The sequence below is a fragment of the Cydia pomonella genome, unplaced genomic scaffold, assembly GCF_033807575.1.
Source record: "Cydia pomonella isolate Wapato2018A unplaced genomic scaffold, ilCydPomo1 PGA_scaffold_206, whole genome shotgun sequence".
Lineage (NCBI taxonomy): Eukaryota > Metazoa > Arthropoda > Insecta > Lepidoptera > Tortricidae > Cydia > Cydia pomonella.
This window is the reverse complement of record NW_026907846.1, coordinates 350,940-366,633: the sequence shown is the minus strand read 5'-3', so window position 1 is coordinate 366,633 and position 15,694 is coordinate 350,940. Positions and strand designations below refer to the sequence as shown.

Sequence of the window (15,694 nt, the reverse complement as noted above, 5' to 3'; positions counted from 1 at the left end):
TCACTGTCTTGGATGGGACTTGAACCTACGAACACTGGATCCCTAGTCCAATGCTCTGCCATCTGAGCTATCAACATCGTATCCGATCCAATACAGTAAATATTTCCAGTGGTCGTAGGTTCAATTTCTATACTTTCATACAGTGAATTTTTCATTTTTAATTGTTTACGAGAGAAGGAATTTGAAAGTCACTTACCAGCTGAACGGTGGTAAGATGCTTCTTCCACCACAGATATTTCTGCATGTGTGGTCCCATCGCGGAGCACATGTAGTACGTGTACATGATGATGTGGACCATGTTGTTGACGATGTTGGAGAACGTGCCGTGGCCACCTAGAAACACGAGCGGGTAAAGGTCAGTGAAGGATCAAAGGATTCAAGGGGCTTTCCAGAACAGTGTTGGGATCATGATGATATTTTTTAACACTTCTGATAAAGCTAAGAGGCCGATATTAGGCATGATAAAATTTGAAAACTTAGCTTTTTAATTCAATGGATAGGTACCGTATATAATACAGATTTTTGCAGGTTATTAAGGTAACTGTATAGTCTTCAACGAAGTAGACCTTGTTGTAAAATACCCCTCAATGGGATGTGAGTATATCCGTGAGGAGGACTCCACACAATAGTTACAGTTAGATTACAACTGCTGCAGCGTTGCAACAGCGGAAAACAAGATGTCACTGTCAATTTCCTTAATAAATCCGTTGCTGTCATTGCCGATTTGTCATGATGAGATGATAAGACATTAAAAAACTATAATGGCTTTATTAATAAACGTGCTACAAGCCTCAATTAGCTATTAATCGTTTATCCTTATCCGTCATTAGGACTTATGTAAAAAATTATAAGAAAGGAATAAAACAGACATTCGCTGATAGAGGCTTTTCAAGTTTTTGAGTAATAGGTAACTAATCACATTACAAAAACGTTTTATCTTTTGTTTACTAGGAATGAATTTGAGCGAGCACCCAGGCCTAAAACAGAGTGAGGGATTGATGGTATAAGTGAAGCCAGGAGACTTGGTTCTTCTTTCAAAGCTCGAAGAATAAATGAGTTTTTTTTTATAAAATGACTGATTAACTTTTCACTTACCAGCAATGAATTTGACGAGCACCCACGCCTCGAATGGAGTGAGGGAGTGGTGATATAGGTGAAGCCAGGAGACTTGACCCTTCTTCTTCCGAAGCACGAAAAATATCGTGTCCGCGAACTCGGACAGTTTGGAGAAGTAGTACACCCAGCATAGATGCAGCATCTGTGAGGATAAAAAAAGTGTAAGTACAAAAAAGGCTTTTCTAAAAAAAACCGTACTTAGAGCAAAGGGTCCTTTTTGGACTTTTTTTGCATCAATAATTACTATTTGTGCTTTTTTTTTCATGGTTCTCCTCTATTTTATTTTGTTTCATCTCGTTCTCGTTGCTCACCAACAAAGACATGTAATACCTAGTGATATTTAACGATTTGGTGTAAAAGGAGCACGGCTTCTTTTTTTGTCAATGTTTCGCGCCCTCATTTCATGTGATACATATTTAGTCGTTGTGACATGTTAAAAATAGTATAGAGAAATTGAAAACAAAAAACCAAATGCATTAACTATCACTTTTTTTAATCAAGGAAACAGGATTTAAAATAGAAAGGCTTTTCGAAAATGTCTTTTAAATAATGACGAAAACACGTTTCTGTTACGCAAATTATTGCGAATAATCAATGAGTTAAATTTCACTTTTCATCCGAAGTCAAGTGACATTGTGGCTGAAACAGGTTTTGTAGCATCCATAAATTTCATAATATAATGATTTGTGCGGAATTCCGCTGGTTCATACAAATTATTTTTATTTATGACGCCGAGATATCAAAAGTAAAGGTTGAGTATGAAACTCACGAAATTATTCTAAACATCGCCGTAATTTTGTATACATAAAGCTACGTGAATTTTTAACACTTTTTGCATCATTAGGTATTGTACCTAAGCTATAATAGCATCATAATGTCCTTGAAATTCGCGAGGTTTGCGATTTTAGCCAACGAAACAACGCACGGCCTAAATCGTTGAAGGTAGACTTCAAGTTAAAACTAAAAAAATATTGAAGGGTTGTAGAGCGATACGATAATAGGTTTTTTGAAATTCAACTTATCAATAATAGGGAAAATGGAGTTGAACATTTTGAAGACAAGACAATCATCAGTACCGTGTGTCTTGTTTTTTTAATGATATATTTATAGGAGGCAAACGAGCAGAAGAATCGACTTGATTACCATCAGAAACTACCGTCGCCTATGGACACCTGCAACACCAGAAGGGTTGCAAGTGTTTTGCCGGCCTTTAAGATGAGAGTACGCCCTGTTCTTGAAGATTTGTAGGTCTTATCACCGCGGAAATACCGCGGTTTGTATGGTAGCCGCCTCCCAAAGGCAAGCCTACAATCGCGATTCTGAGAAAGCTTTCTCTGTGGGTGAACTTGACAGATTTTCATCACAATCGACAGGAAAACACGTGGTCCCTCCACATAAACCTACTAATTTATGTTAATTTATGTGAAAGTTTGTGTTTGTAGGATTTATTTGGATTTTTAGATGTTTGTTAATAATTTACGCCAAAATTTCTAGATACGATTTAGCAGATAGGTTGAGTATTGGGTTCTCCTGTTTTTTTATAACTTTGAAATAAAATATTATTACTTTTTCCTGTTAAATTATATTGTATAAAAAAAGGACCCGGGTGTGTCCTCAAAATACGTCCAAAAGAGAGGTATGGGCACTGTGAATGTTATTTCGCTTTGGGTGGTAGCGCACAGAACAACAGATGTCATTCCAGATCTAGAGTAGAGCCCAACTGGGGAAGTGAAGTACCCTTATAGAAAACCGCAGTCAAATAACACTAGACCCTACTCATAGTGTTGTGTTCCTGCCGATGAGTAAGGTTACCAGAGCTCAACGAGGGTGCGGAGTGTTAGGGTCGGCAAAGAGCATGTAACACTTCTGGAGTTGCAGCCGTACATAGGCTACGGAGACTGCTTACCATCAGGCGGACCGTATGATTGCTTGCCACCGACTATTTATGAATAAAGTTAAATTTATTTTTATAGTCGTAGCTCAAAACCGGGATGAGTGGAAGAAGAGGGGGGAGGCCTTTGCCCAGCAGTGGGACACAATAGGCTCGTTATAATATATATATTATTTTTATGACTTATAAGTTTTTTTATGTCCATAAGTACTTATATAATACATTATTATATATATATCGTTCTATAGTATGGGTACTATACGAAGGATGCAAGTCTTATTTAGCTTACTGTGAGGTCTGTGAGATAAGTTCGATCTGATGTATAAAATTGTCCTATAATATTTATTAATTATTTATAATTATCATAATAATAGGTATGCCAAGCACAGGCCTCTAGCAATGCTAGGAATGTAACTGGTGTTATTCATTTAATTTAATTATGCCGCGTTATGTTAAATGCCGTAGGAACCGGCATTGCTATCATCATGCCAACTGCATCTTACGAAATATTTTTTATAATAATAATCTAAGTATATAATATATATTTTGAAATTATTTTGCTGTAATGTTTTATAGTTAGTTAGAAGTGCTGATGGCCTGGCGGTAAGAGCGTGCGACTTGCAATACGGAGGTCGCGGGTTCAAATCCCGGCTCATACCAATGAGTTTTTCGGAACTTATGTACAAAATATCATTTGATATTCACCAGTCGCTTTTCGGTGAAGGAAAACATCGTGAGGAAACCGGATTAATCCCAATAAAGCCTAGTTTACCCACTGGGTTGAAAGGTCAGATGGCAGTTGCTTTCGAAAAACTACGTAGGCACTACGCTAATTCTCGGGATTAGTTGCCAAGCGGACCCCAAAATGCCGGGACAATGCGAGGGAGTAGAATAATGTTTTATAGTTGATTAGTATTAAGTACAGTTAGTTGATTAGTATTAAGTATAGTTAGTTGATTAGTATTAAGTGTAGTTTTAGAGTATTTTCTCGCATTGGTATGTTGCAAAGTTTGTGTTTTACACGGTAGAAATTGTTATTTGTGTCCCAAGGGAGGAAAAGTAGGAAATTGCGTGCCGCGTGTAAAATTGTTACCTGAGCCGAAGGAAGCAACGCTCTCACCACTCGCTACACTCGGGTTCATTTTAGAATCCTTCGCTTACGCTTATCAATTTTAGCACGAGTGGTTAGACAACATCTTTTGAAATTTGTAAAATAAATAACTGTTATCATTTCAATACTCAGCTTCAAAATTGTCACCCATAAAATTTTATCTAAAACTAGATAAAATCAATTTACTCATTAAATAACATTTTGAATAAAAAAATTACATAACAAGACCTACCTTAGTACTTTTCCGTATTCACAGTTCATACCAAACCAAAGTTTTATCTTACACTGATCAAAGAGATGACAAGCGGCAAGTACTTACATATACTAGAGTAAAGACCTACCTTCCCATATTCATAGTTCGTACCAAAGGCTCATCGTCCACTGGTCATTGAGACAGGTGGCACTTGACTTACAGACTTGCTCTTATGATGGAATGCGGCACTTTCTATCTCGTTTAAGGCTACCGGGCCAGTGTGGACAGGGGCCTGTTTTGTAGTTTTTAGCCGTTTCTGTGATTGCCGGTTATCTAGCATCTATATTTTGAGGAATGTATTTGATTTTAATGAATTTTGTGGTTATAGCAAAATACACTGTGAGTGTTTTGGTACAAATTATGGAGTGGTGATATTCATATTTATTAACGAATATGGGCCGATTTACACATCCAAAAATAAATCTTATAATCCTTATATAATTACTGTTTTTTTAGTTTGTAAAAATGGCACAAGTTTTAAACTAACACACTTAAAAACACAAAATCAAGGCAACTTTTGCGATTTTTTCAAGCATTGATCTACTTTTTTAAAAAGACCTATAAATCGTATTTCGCATAAACAAGAAAGCCATTATATTATGGAAAATATCTAATAAGAAAACTAATAAAGAAAACAATCTTCAACTCCAATAATAATTACGTAATAGCTTAAAATTGAAAATTTAAAAAACCCAAACGCTATTTGCCAAAAATCCATTTTATGCCAAAAGTACCTTACATCATTTTGGAAAGGAGCTGATATTCTCCAAACTGCTGGATCGATTTTTATTAAGTATAGCTATGTAAGAGGTGGTTCTTCAAGAAAACTCGCTTTCAAGTAAAAACCTCATCAAAATTGGAGAACTACGATGCCACAGACAGACAGAAATTGGCGTCAAAAATATAACATTTTTTTTATTCTGATTTTTTTTTAACAACGACGCGGAAGATGTTTATAACCCCTTTGATGACATTCAAATATATTTGCTTGTGTGTGTATGTCCAAACATAGACTCGCCGTTTTATCTACGAAGAGGCAAAAGGAAAGCATCCAACAAAGCACGATGACACAACACTTTCAAGCAGCGAGGTTCGAAAGAAAGTAAAGCTTGTGCCGTTGTCGCTGAGGGCCGGTCAAACCGTCTGTCCATGTCATACCGGCCAATTTGAACGTGTTCTGACATCAAACGTACCTACAGATGTAGTGAATAATCCCTTCCCATAATTTTTCCACGGAAACGTAAGAACGTGTTATACTATTTCAGTCAGTCTCAGGACAAAATGCACTGAGATCGACTGAAGTAGCATGACAAATAGATCTGTACCTGTATTAGAATCATATCAGTTAGGTGTCGTCCGCACGGTCTCGCCCGCACTAATAGGTACTTTGCGGACAAATCTGAGTGAAATGAACGCGCGAATGACAGCTAACTGGGTGTTTAGCCAACATGTGAATCGTTAACGCTCCGTAGCGAATGAAACGCAACTACTATTACTGTCACACTAATGTGAAAGAGTAATAGAGAGACATGACTACGCTACGCTACGGAGCGTTAACGATTGGCACGTTGACCAAGTACCCCATTATGATTTTAATATCATTATTATATTGGTTTGACGCCAGTGCACGTTAGAATTGGCCTGATAGTTAAATTTTGCTTAAATTAAAAGTTTGACAGAATTTCCGGTAGACTCCAAATGGTAAAGTGGTCTAGAGTTTTTTTTGTGGAGCATAACACAAAAAAAAACTCTTTATCAATCAATCAATCAATCAATCAATCAATCAATCAATCAATCAATCAAATCATTTATTTGTTAGAATACAGTCAAGTGGAAGTTATCAAATACATTTCAAAGAACAGTGTATTCAGCCAGCTAACGGGCATACAAATCTTATATTCATAAATAAAATTAATCTAATGTATACTACATTATACTAAATTTAATAACTATGCGGAATATGGTCAAAATATTCATTTAAAGAGTAAAAAGCATTTTGTACTGAAAAGTCCAATAAATGTTTCCTAAAAACAGGCTTTTCAGATTCTCTTATTGAATTGGGTAATTTATTATACAATACTCTAGACCATAATGTTGTTTAAAGTGTAATATTGATAGTTTGTTATGCAGTGGACTAACGTGTTATAATGTTATAGTGTGCAGCTAATAAAGAATTAGTCTTGAATCGCGTTTAACCATTATTTAATCAACACCCGGCAATCCATCGTGGCTCTTTGCAACGTCCAGTACCCCTAGTGTAAATTTAGTCGATAGCGAAACGTGACGTACGCGTTTGCGTTAACTCTCATTTTGTATGGGTTTTTGAACAGCGCGCCAAGCGGGACGTTTTGGAAAGTCAAAAATCTCATATAAAATGACACTTAACGCAAACGCGTACGTCACGTTTCGCTGTCAAAAATATTTACACTAGGGGTACAGATATCACTTTACTAAAAGCAACTATCGAACAACGTCACACTCTACGAACACACTTTTGACATTGCCGAAATCATCATTGATGGTGGCCATTTTTAAAAAGAAGAAGAAAGTTATACAGTTTGAAAGATGACTGCTGGGCTGGAGTTTCCCCTTGCAAATTTAGTCTACTCATAGTTTCCGTGTGATTTTTTCTTGGCATTGACCGTTGATTAAACGTGCATAAGTTCAATATAAAACTACAATTATGAATTAACACCCTCTTGGCCTGGGGCCGTCACAATAGATCACTGATTGGTCGAAATGGCACTCAAAAGCCCGCAACACCCCCAATAATAATAACCCCCTCTTAACTGATCACTAGATCTATGTAGAACTCATTACCAATGTCCGACCACACGCAACACTTTCGAATCGCAAGTCTGCGCACGCGCGTTGGAAAGTGTAGAGCCTGTGCCGTTGGCAAACTTGACCCATTGATGCCCGTGCGCAGGTAGATGCGTCACTTAAGTACTCTGTCATTCATTGACCGAGCGTCAGCGTAGTTTCAGCTTTGGCAAAATGCTTTCGTGTTTTCCTGTATACGTCGCAATTCTCAACTGATTTTCGTGAAATTTTGCGAGTAGGGTCAATAATTAAAGATTATTATTTGTTGATTCAGTTTCTCGAATTTTTAAGCTATGCTCGCGAGGTCTACAGCTTATGGAGCCACTTGTATATTCCTTTTAAGAGTTCCGAAGCAAAAAGGTACAAATATAAATAACTTTATTTCGCTTGAAATATGGTCAGATAATATTATAAATAACACATATTTCACATGCATCTGGCATGCAAATAATATCTTAAATTGTTTTATAAAACTAATTATAAACAATCATAGTCAAGGCCTAAAAAACCCAAGGAAAAAGGAACCCTTATGGTGCGTCTATCCGTCTGTCACATCACTAAATATCTCAAGAACTACTTACGCTATCGATTTGGGAACAGTTATTGAACAGACATAGAAGTTTTTGTAGCAAAATAAATATCGACATGTCTGTTATCGATGTTACCTTAACGTGCTGCCCATGTCCGTGTCATGGGACGCCCGCAGAGACAGCACCCCCGGGTAAAAGGACTATAGAGAGTTGATGGAATCTAAAATGAACTAGGTTATTGGGGGAAAGCGATGAAATAAGTTAAGGAATAAGTAAATCGTTATTATTATGATTTATTTTCAATCTGCTAAGTTCCGTGTTATAAGAAAATAGAATTGTTACTCTTTTCTTTTTAATTTTTGGGTTGTTTTCAATTTAAATAATTCTGTTTTATTTTATTTATTCATTTAAAAAACATTTTTTTATTACACAAAAAAAAACATGGTGACATGTCTACTTTATAAATGGCTAAAACAAGATATCTGTTTCCATATACTCGTACACATTTGAAATTCACACACACATTACAATATTGACAAACTTGAGTGTTGAAGTGTGTTCAAGTATTTAGTAACAAATGTTTAAATGTTTGTGTTTGCATTAGGTCAGAAGTGGTGTGTAAGTACTTTCATTCATTAAGATGAAGGAGACAATAATGTTTTGAATACCATCAGACCGGTTTGCTACTGACGTGGTGTAAAAATGAGGGTAAATTGCCCATATAGAGATCATGAGAAAATATAGGGAGCGTGCATGCACAGGATACTCGTACGTCAGATTTTTGACGCGAGGCGTAAATGTGAAGTTTATGCTTCCAATGTAGCCCGCGAGATAGCAGAACCTACTATGCACACGAAAACGTACGAGAACGGTAGATGGCAGCACTTGATTTGGCGTGAAGTGTCAATTTACATGTTTATGTTTCCGATTCAGGCCGCAAGATGGCAGACCCTCCAACGCGCAAGGCCCCTATACCTAATGATTCTTTTGGTTAGATTACTGTTTATTTCCTTCAAATTGGAGGATTTCACGATATTGATACAAAAACATTTAAAATGTTAACTTACTCGTTCACTACAAACAATATTAAAAAGATAAATTTTACACAATTACGTATGACGTGTTACAAAAATACTTTATTTGGTACGCTGGTAAAATATCCAAAATGGATTCTCGAAATACCGAATATGACGAAGATCATTTTATTGTATTTTTTACGCAAACATTACTTACATTAAACATAACATTGTTAGCAATATTATTAACAGCCGGAAGGAAAAAAAATATCTACTTTCGTTATTCGACTTTAACCTATATTACGAGCTATTAAGGTGCATATTAGATATAATTCGGCAATTAAATGTGTATTATTTACAAATATTAATATGCCTAAGATTATCCTTATAACCAGGCGACCATCGAACTTTCTACGCTTATGATTTGCAAAACAATAGTTATTTATACCTACCTTAACAAATGGTGTTAAATTTCATATTTCATGCGCTCAAAATTACTTTTAATGTTTTTGGAGTTTACCCCTTAAGAATTGATTTTCATATAAGCCCGGGATATGAAAATGTATGGGGAGTAAAATAAACGTTACGTTACGTTATGTTTCGTTCGCAACTTTTAATATAGGGAGCGTGCATGAACTATAGGAGGCAGCACAGGAGCCGTCAGATTTTTGGCGCGAGGCGTAAATGTGATGTTTTTTGTTCCGATGTAGCCCACAAGATGGCAGAACCTACTATGCACAAGAAAACACTTGTCGTGTAAATGTGTCTGTTTATGGTTCCGATTCAGACCACAAGATGGCAGACCCTCCAACGCGCACGGTCCCTATAAGCCCGGGATATGAAAATGTATGGGGAGTAAAATAAACGTTACGTTACGTTATGTTTCGTTCGCAACTTATCTTGCGCCTCCCCTAGGTTGCATGGAAACTATATTTTATTCGATGTCAACAAATAACAACTGTCAATTTGCAGAGTTTTCATCTTAAAATTTATATAGAATTCTAAACAATCGTGATATAATAGAGAGCTTTTCAGTCGAGTACCGTGCTTAGGTAACGAAGCTTGCTGAGTTGCTTAAGTAAGGTACGAGATTGAAAAGCTTGATTACATCACTTTTGTATACAATACTTTCTCTACGAGTCATCTAAAATAATATTATTTGATACTATAAAAATAAATGCCTCAACCTCACTGTCAAAGGCCCTAGATCACGCGGCCGCGGTAGGCCTAAGAAGCGCTGGCTGGACGTCGTGACAGCGGACATAGAAGAGAACAATCTCACACCTGAGGATGCCGAAGACCGGGCAAAGTGGAGAAGACTAAGTAGGAAAGCGGACCCTGGCCGCCTGGCCTGGCCTGGCTGGGAAAACGCTAGGTTGAAGAAGAAGACTATAAAACCTAAATAATTAATGAAATTTGGTATATATCACAGTAGCGGCCGTTTAGTCTTTTCTATGGGAGCCCGGCACGTGATTGGTCAATTTTTTTACAGTTGACTACAGCGTATCGAAATGAATCTTATAGTAGAGTGAGAGCCCATACATGAAAAGTACCCAATTATAGTTTGGTACGCGAAATCTTAAGAGGCTGTCAACACCCAATGTCCTTGAAATTGATGTTACTTATTACCAGGGGTCGGACAAAAAGTGCGGATGACGTAAAAATGACGTACTTAATCTTGCACACAGGATGATGTTTGAGTTTGTATTTAAACTTCCGTGTGACATGTAGTAACAAAGTAGTATTAATGAAGTAACAAAATAATCGTAAATAAATCCATGGAATTAATAATACAGGTGGTAGGGTGATGTAGTGAATAAAATAAATTTCACGAAACTTGTTACCATAAGGTATAATTATTTGAAATTAGTTAGAACAAGTCTGTGGGATCCTCAGATAAATAGGTTTAATAGTCAAAAGTGGGAACAGTAGGTAAGATTAGCAGTATACGTGTTTGTCACGTACCTCCAAAAACGGAAAATTGCCACAATATTCGAGTAAAGATGACATTTTAGAGCGTTTTCTTATATATTAGTAAATATAAATTTTAGCTAAATATAATCGTGAGGATACAATAGCTAAACAATAACGAAGTCAATTTATTGTTCAGTCAGCGTCAAATACTTCGTAGCAGTCAAAGTAGCCAAATAGTTCGGTACACCATATATTTAGTATGGTGTAACGAACTATTTGGCCACTTTGACTGCTACGAAGTATTTGACGCTGACTGTTCATCTGATTGACAATGTGTCAGTCAAAAACGTACTTACTCATTTCAAGTGGCGATATCGTTTATTAAAGAGGTCAATAAAGAGATTGATAAATGATACGTGATAATTGTTTATGAAAATCAAAAATACTATTTGAAATCATCCTATAAGTGGTTTGACGTCATTCGCACTTTTTGTCCGACCCCTGCTTATTACGAATTATACGAACAGTTTTTTAAGAAAGACTATTTGTTTTAGTCAAGTAAGATAAATATATGTTCATATTCATTATAACTTAAAGACCGTGGTCGTACTCGATACACGATTGAACGAAATCGGCTCGATAGAAAATAATTGCAAAGATTGGTCTTAAAATCACAATTAAACGGTTTTATGTCTTTATTGTTTTGACTTATGGGTCTGCAATTAAAATCACAATTTCAAAACATTTATATCTAAATCTTGTTCGAGTTAAATATTACACTAATAATACACTTTTTTTATTTAAATATTTTTCTTATTATTCCCTTGCCCAGGCCCAGTAACATGCGACAGTGCTATCTCATTTACTCCGATACAAATAGACAGTGTGCGCGCTTTAGGTATTGACAGCCTCTTAATTCAAACATTACAGTCGAGTAGAAAAATGTATTTTATAATCGTTCGTAAGGAATAACCTCCAGTCATGCGTCGGAGCTGACACACATACACACTTTTTATTATTAAGAATCTCAATTGTTTTAGGTTAGGTAACAGAACAGTCTGTGAGATTTCGCTATTTATAATGCATTAGAATTTGCCAATAGAATTTTGTAGTTAGAGATATCGAAATAAAGCCTAAAATCGATTGTCGTTGTCAAATATATCTAGGTAGAAGTGAGAGTGTATTGCAATGTCTAGACTAGACACTAAATAACCAGTTTCAGACTGTTGCAAAAACTTTTTCTAACATAGCCCAAATTTGGACCACTGATTATACCACAATTGGGGCACTATCGACGAAAATACGAGTATAACCATAAATACTTGAAGATTTGCAATAAATCAAAAACGACTAAACTGATCATGTTCGCTATAGTTTTTATTGAAAGACTTTATTAAGCTTTATTTTCATGATTTTTTGGACCCATGGTTCAAAAGTTAGAGGGAGGGAGGGGGGGGGGGGGGGGTCACAGAGACACACACACACACACATTTTTGTTTCCTTCTGAGCGATTATTTCCGAAAATAACTTTAACTTAGACTTTAAGGTTCCATGCCCAAAGGGTAAAAAGGGACCCTATTACTAAGACTCCGCTGTCCGTCCGTCTGTCACCAGGCTGTATCTCATGAACCGTGATGTCTAGACAGTTGAAATTTTCACAGATGAAGTATTTCTGTTGCCGCTCTAATAACAATTACTAAAAAGTACGGAACCCTCGGTGGGCGAGTCTGACTCACACTTGTCCGGTTTTTTAAAGCTCACAGAGCCACTAGTTATGACAGTGTCACATTTTGTCATTGCAAATCCCATGCAGATTTTGCTTGGTCTGATTCTAGTACCCACATTTTATAATGTCTAAAGGACTACTCATAGGAAAGACTCGAAAACACAAACTAATAGCTACTAAAAATTAAAAAAAAAAACTGATAATAACTACATATACTCGTAATACACATAACTACGAATGCGAACAGCTTACCCACAAACGGACGAACGGACATTAGACCAAAATGATTTTCCGTTACGCAAAACGCTGATTATAATATGCCGTTGGGTTACGAAATAGATTCAGTGAGTTTTCATACTAATGAGAGAGGAATTGGACTGGGTAACGGAGTTTGTTAAAACGTGCTTAAGATCTTTATACTTATTATTATTTTGTAGATACTGTACCCCTAGTGTAAATAAATTCGATTTCCAAACGTGACGTACGCGTTTGCGTTTAGTCTCATTTTGTATTGGATTTCGAAAGAGCGCGCCAAGCGGGACGTTTTGGAAACTCAAAATCCTATACAAAATGAGACTTAACGCAAACGCGTTCGTCACGTTATGATGTCGATCAAAGTTACACTAGGGGTACTGGTTGTCGTTATACCTTAACCGCATACAGCGTAGCGATGATAGTGTTTTGGCCTTAAACCAAAAACGGTGCATCGAATCATTTCTAAGTGGAAAATTGCATGAGGATTTGCTCTCCCGGCAGATTGTTTTGGGCTCCCAGTGCCTAACAGCATACTAAAAGTTGGTATCGATTTCCGAATCTGAACTATCTCTTGGAGAAGGTCCCATAATGGGTCTACTAAATAGTAAAGGAGAGGGAACTTACCCGTCTCGCCTGTTCGCTCTCGCTGTAGTCAACGGGCTGACACGCCAAACTGTAGTCGCCCCACCATCCCGACATTAAGTGCTGGAACAAATGACAGATATTGATTAAGTGGTGCTTTAATTTACTGGAAATAGGGATAATTAGTACAATGATATTACAACGAAGTAAAAGTATCTAGCACAATTATATCTGTAGAGGTCTTACGGCGCGTCGTGTATAGGTAATGGTCTCATCGGCAGATCAGCTGGAAGTCACCAGCAATACGCTGAGACGAGACCATTTCATAGCACTTTATTTTTTCTACGTTTTTCTTATAGGTAAGTAAATTGTCTCGTTTGTGTTTAAGAATAACAATATTGCTATTTTATTTCTATGAATGTATTTTTGCCGGCTTCTCTGTGCAAAATAACATTGAAGGCGACTTGTCTTAAATGCTTAATCATGTAGTTGAGGTGATCTGAAGGATACACGGAAAGAACACTACTTTTTACTTTAAAAAACCTGCTTTTACAACTTTAAAAAAGCGATAACTTAAAATGTTATTAAAGTGACTGGGACTGGACGGATGTGCCTTCAGACTACATCAGCGTTGTTGTGCAGCATTGCTGCAGCATCGAGTTTTATTTTAACATATCCTGCAGAAATTGTTGTGTTTTGATATCCTAATAATAGATAGCAGCGTCACCTATATAGATACTCTTTAGTTAATAATAGACTCTTTGGATTATATTTTGTGTTCAAATCCTGGTAAGGGAATTTATTCTTGTGATAAGCATGGATATTTGTTCCTGAGTCATGGGGTTTTTTTATGTATTTAAGTATTTATAAATATTCATATATTATATATATCGTAGTCAAAGTACCCTCATCACATGCTTTATTGACCTTACTATGGGGGTTTGTTACCTATCACTTATTTCTTCCGTAAGTTATGAAAGTTTTCTATATAACGAAGTATGTAATAATACACTTGTAACATAGTTGAGGTTAGATCATCTATATAAGATTGAAATCAATACATGTATTCATTTTAGTATCATCTATTTTATACGAAATACGTATTTACCTTACAAATGTAGACAGTATGAGTCGCATAGCTGCAGTTGCAAATGCAGTTTCGGTTGGCCGAATGCAACGCCGGACGCGGGCAGCCGGTCAAGGCGATGGATAGTGCACGCACTGCCTGTCCTATCGTAAACACTAGAGAACTGTGGTCTGAAGCCTGTCTAATAATTTATATGATTGAAATAAGTTTTTAGCTTAAAAACATAATTATTGGTACAAGTTTTTATCGCTGACTGTACTTTTATTACCACAGGAAAATAATACTCATCGAGACAATTCTAAAAACCCCAAACACAATTAGGTTGATATTTTTTTATCACAGAGTTCCCATGACCAACTCCTGTCTCCATCATCAGATCAGCTCCATGTGATCATAATTTGTCATCAGATGTACATACAGTGTGTCCCTAGCCATCGGACAAAGCCGAAATGTACATATGCATTAGGGTATTTAGAACCAGTGTACAAAGTATCATAACAACCGGTGTAGCGGTTTCGAAGAAATTAACAAATTACCATTTTTTACTTTGGAGCAGCCTGTATGTGTTAGTAGCTCCTAAGGTAATATCCTCAAAGAATAGTATGGAACCTTCTTCGACCTTTTTGATAATCTTTTTTTTATTTATGACACTAATAAGCTTTTGACTTTTGAAAAATGTCATCATTATCAAATACTTCGAACAAATTGTCAAAAACACTGCCAAATATTAACACAGTGTGTTTCTTTTTGTTGTCGATTACTGCAAATAACTTTTGTTCGAAAAAAATATATTTTATCTTTTGTTCTAATTAAATAAATATTAACGTCAGATCATTCCTGAGAAGTAACCCTACGTGGGATTTCAGGGTTTGTCCAATGGCTAATGTCACCCTGTATATATGCAAAATTACAGTTCAATTGGATTTTACCCACGCTAACTAACAGGACATGTTCAATAAAAGTTTGTTATAAAAAGCTGCCAATATAAAAAATCATTTGTTTGCTTCATTGCTAATGACACAGATGGCAGGCTAGAGTATGAGTAACTAATAAAATGTGACAGTGAAAGTGAAATGGGCCCCGCCTGCTACATACTTCTTGTTTATACTATAAATCTTCAAAGATCAAATAACCCGAGGGTTTAGCGCATTACCCACACATAGAGTACACTATGTTTTGTGCACAGAAATTCCGGTATAATCAAACGGAACTATCAACACAATCCCCTGTCCATTGCTCGACCCTATCTCTTTACAATAAGGTTTAAAATTGGTCAGTGAATGGTACTTGTCTAGCAGCATCTTCGATACAATGGAGCGTTTCGATGAAAACCAGTTCGCGACCACTTTCGCCCGAGCCCGAGTCAGCACTTGACCTCTTCGTATTGGCA

At 36.5% G+C, this 15,694-nt stretch overlaps 1 protein-coding gene across 1 annotated transcript in view; it reads right to left on the bottom strand.

Moving 5' to 3' along the window:
* The window catches only part of LOC133533828 (elongation of very long chain fatty acids protein 7-like), a 45,983-nt gene that overhangs the window by 15,173 nt on the left and 15,116 nt on the right, over positions 1-15,694 (bottom strand). The window contains exons 4-6 of the mRNA XM_061872886.1: positions 13,260-13,340; positions 1,096-1,258; positions 197-333 (exon numbers count right to left, since the gene is read on the bottom strand). Of these exons, the coding sequence (XP_061728870.1) occupies positions 197-333; positions 1,096-1,258; positions 13,260-13,340 (381 nt within the window). The remainder of the gene's footprint in view (positions 1-196; positions 334-1,095; positions 1,259-13,259; positions 13,341-15,694) is intronic.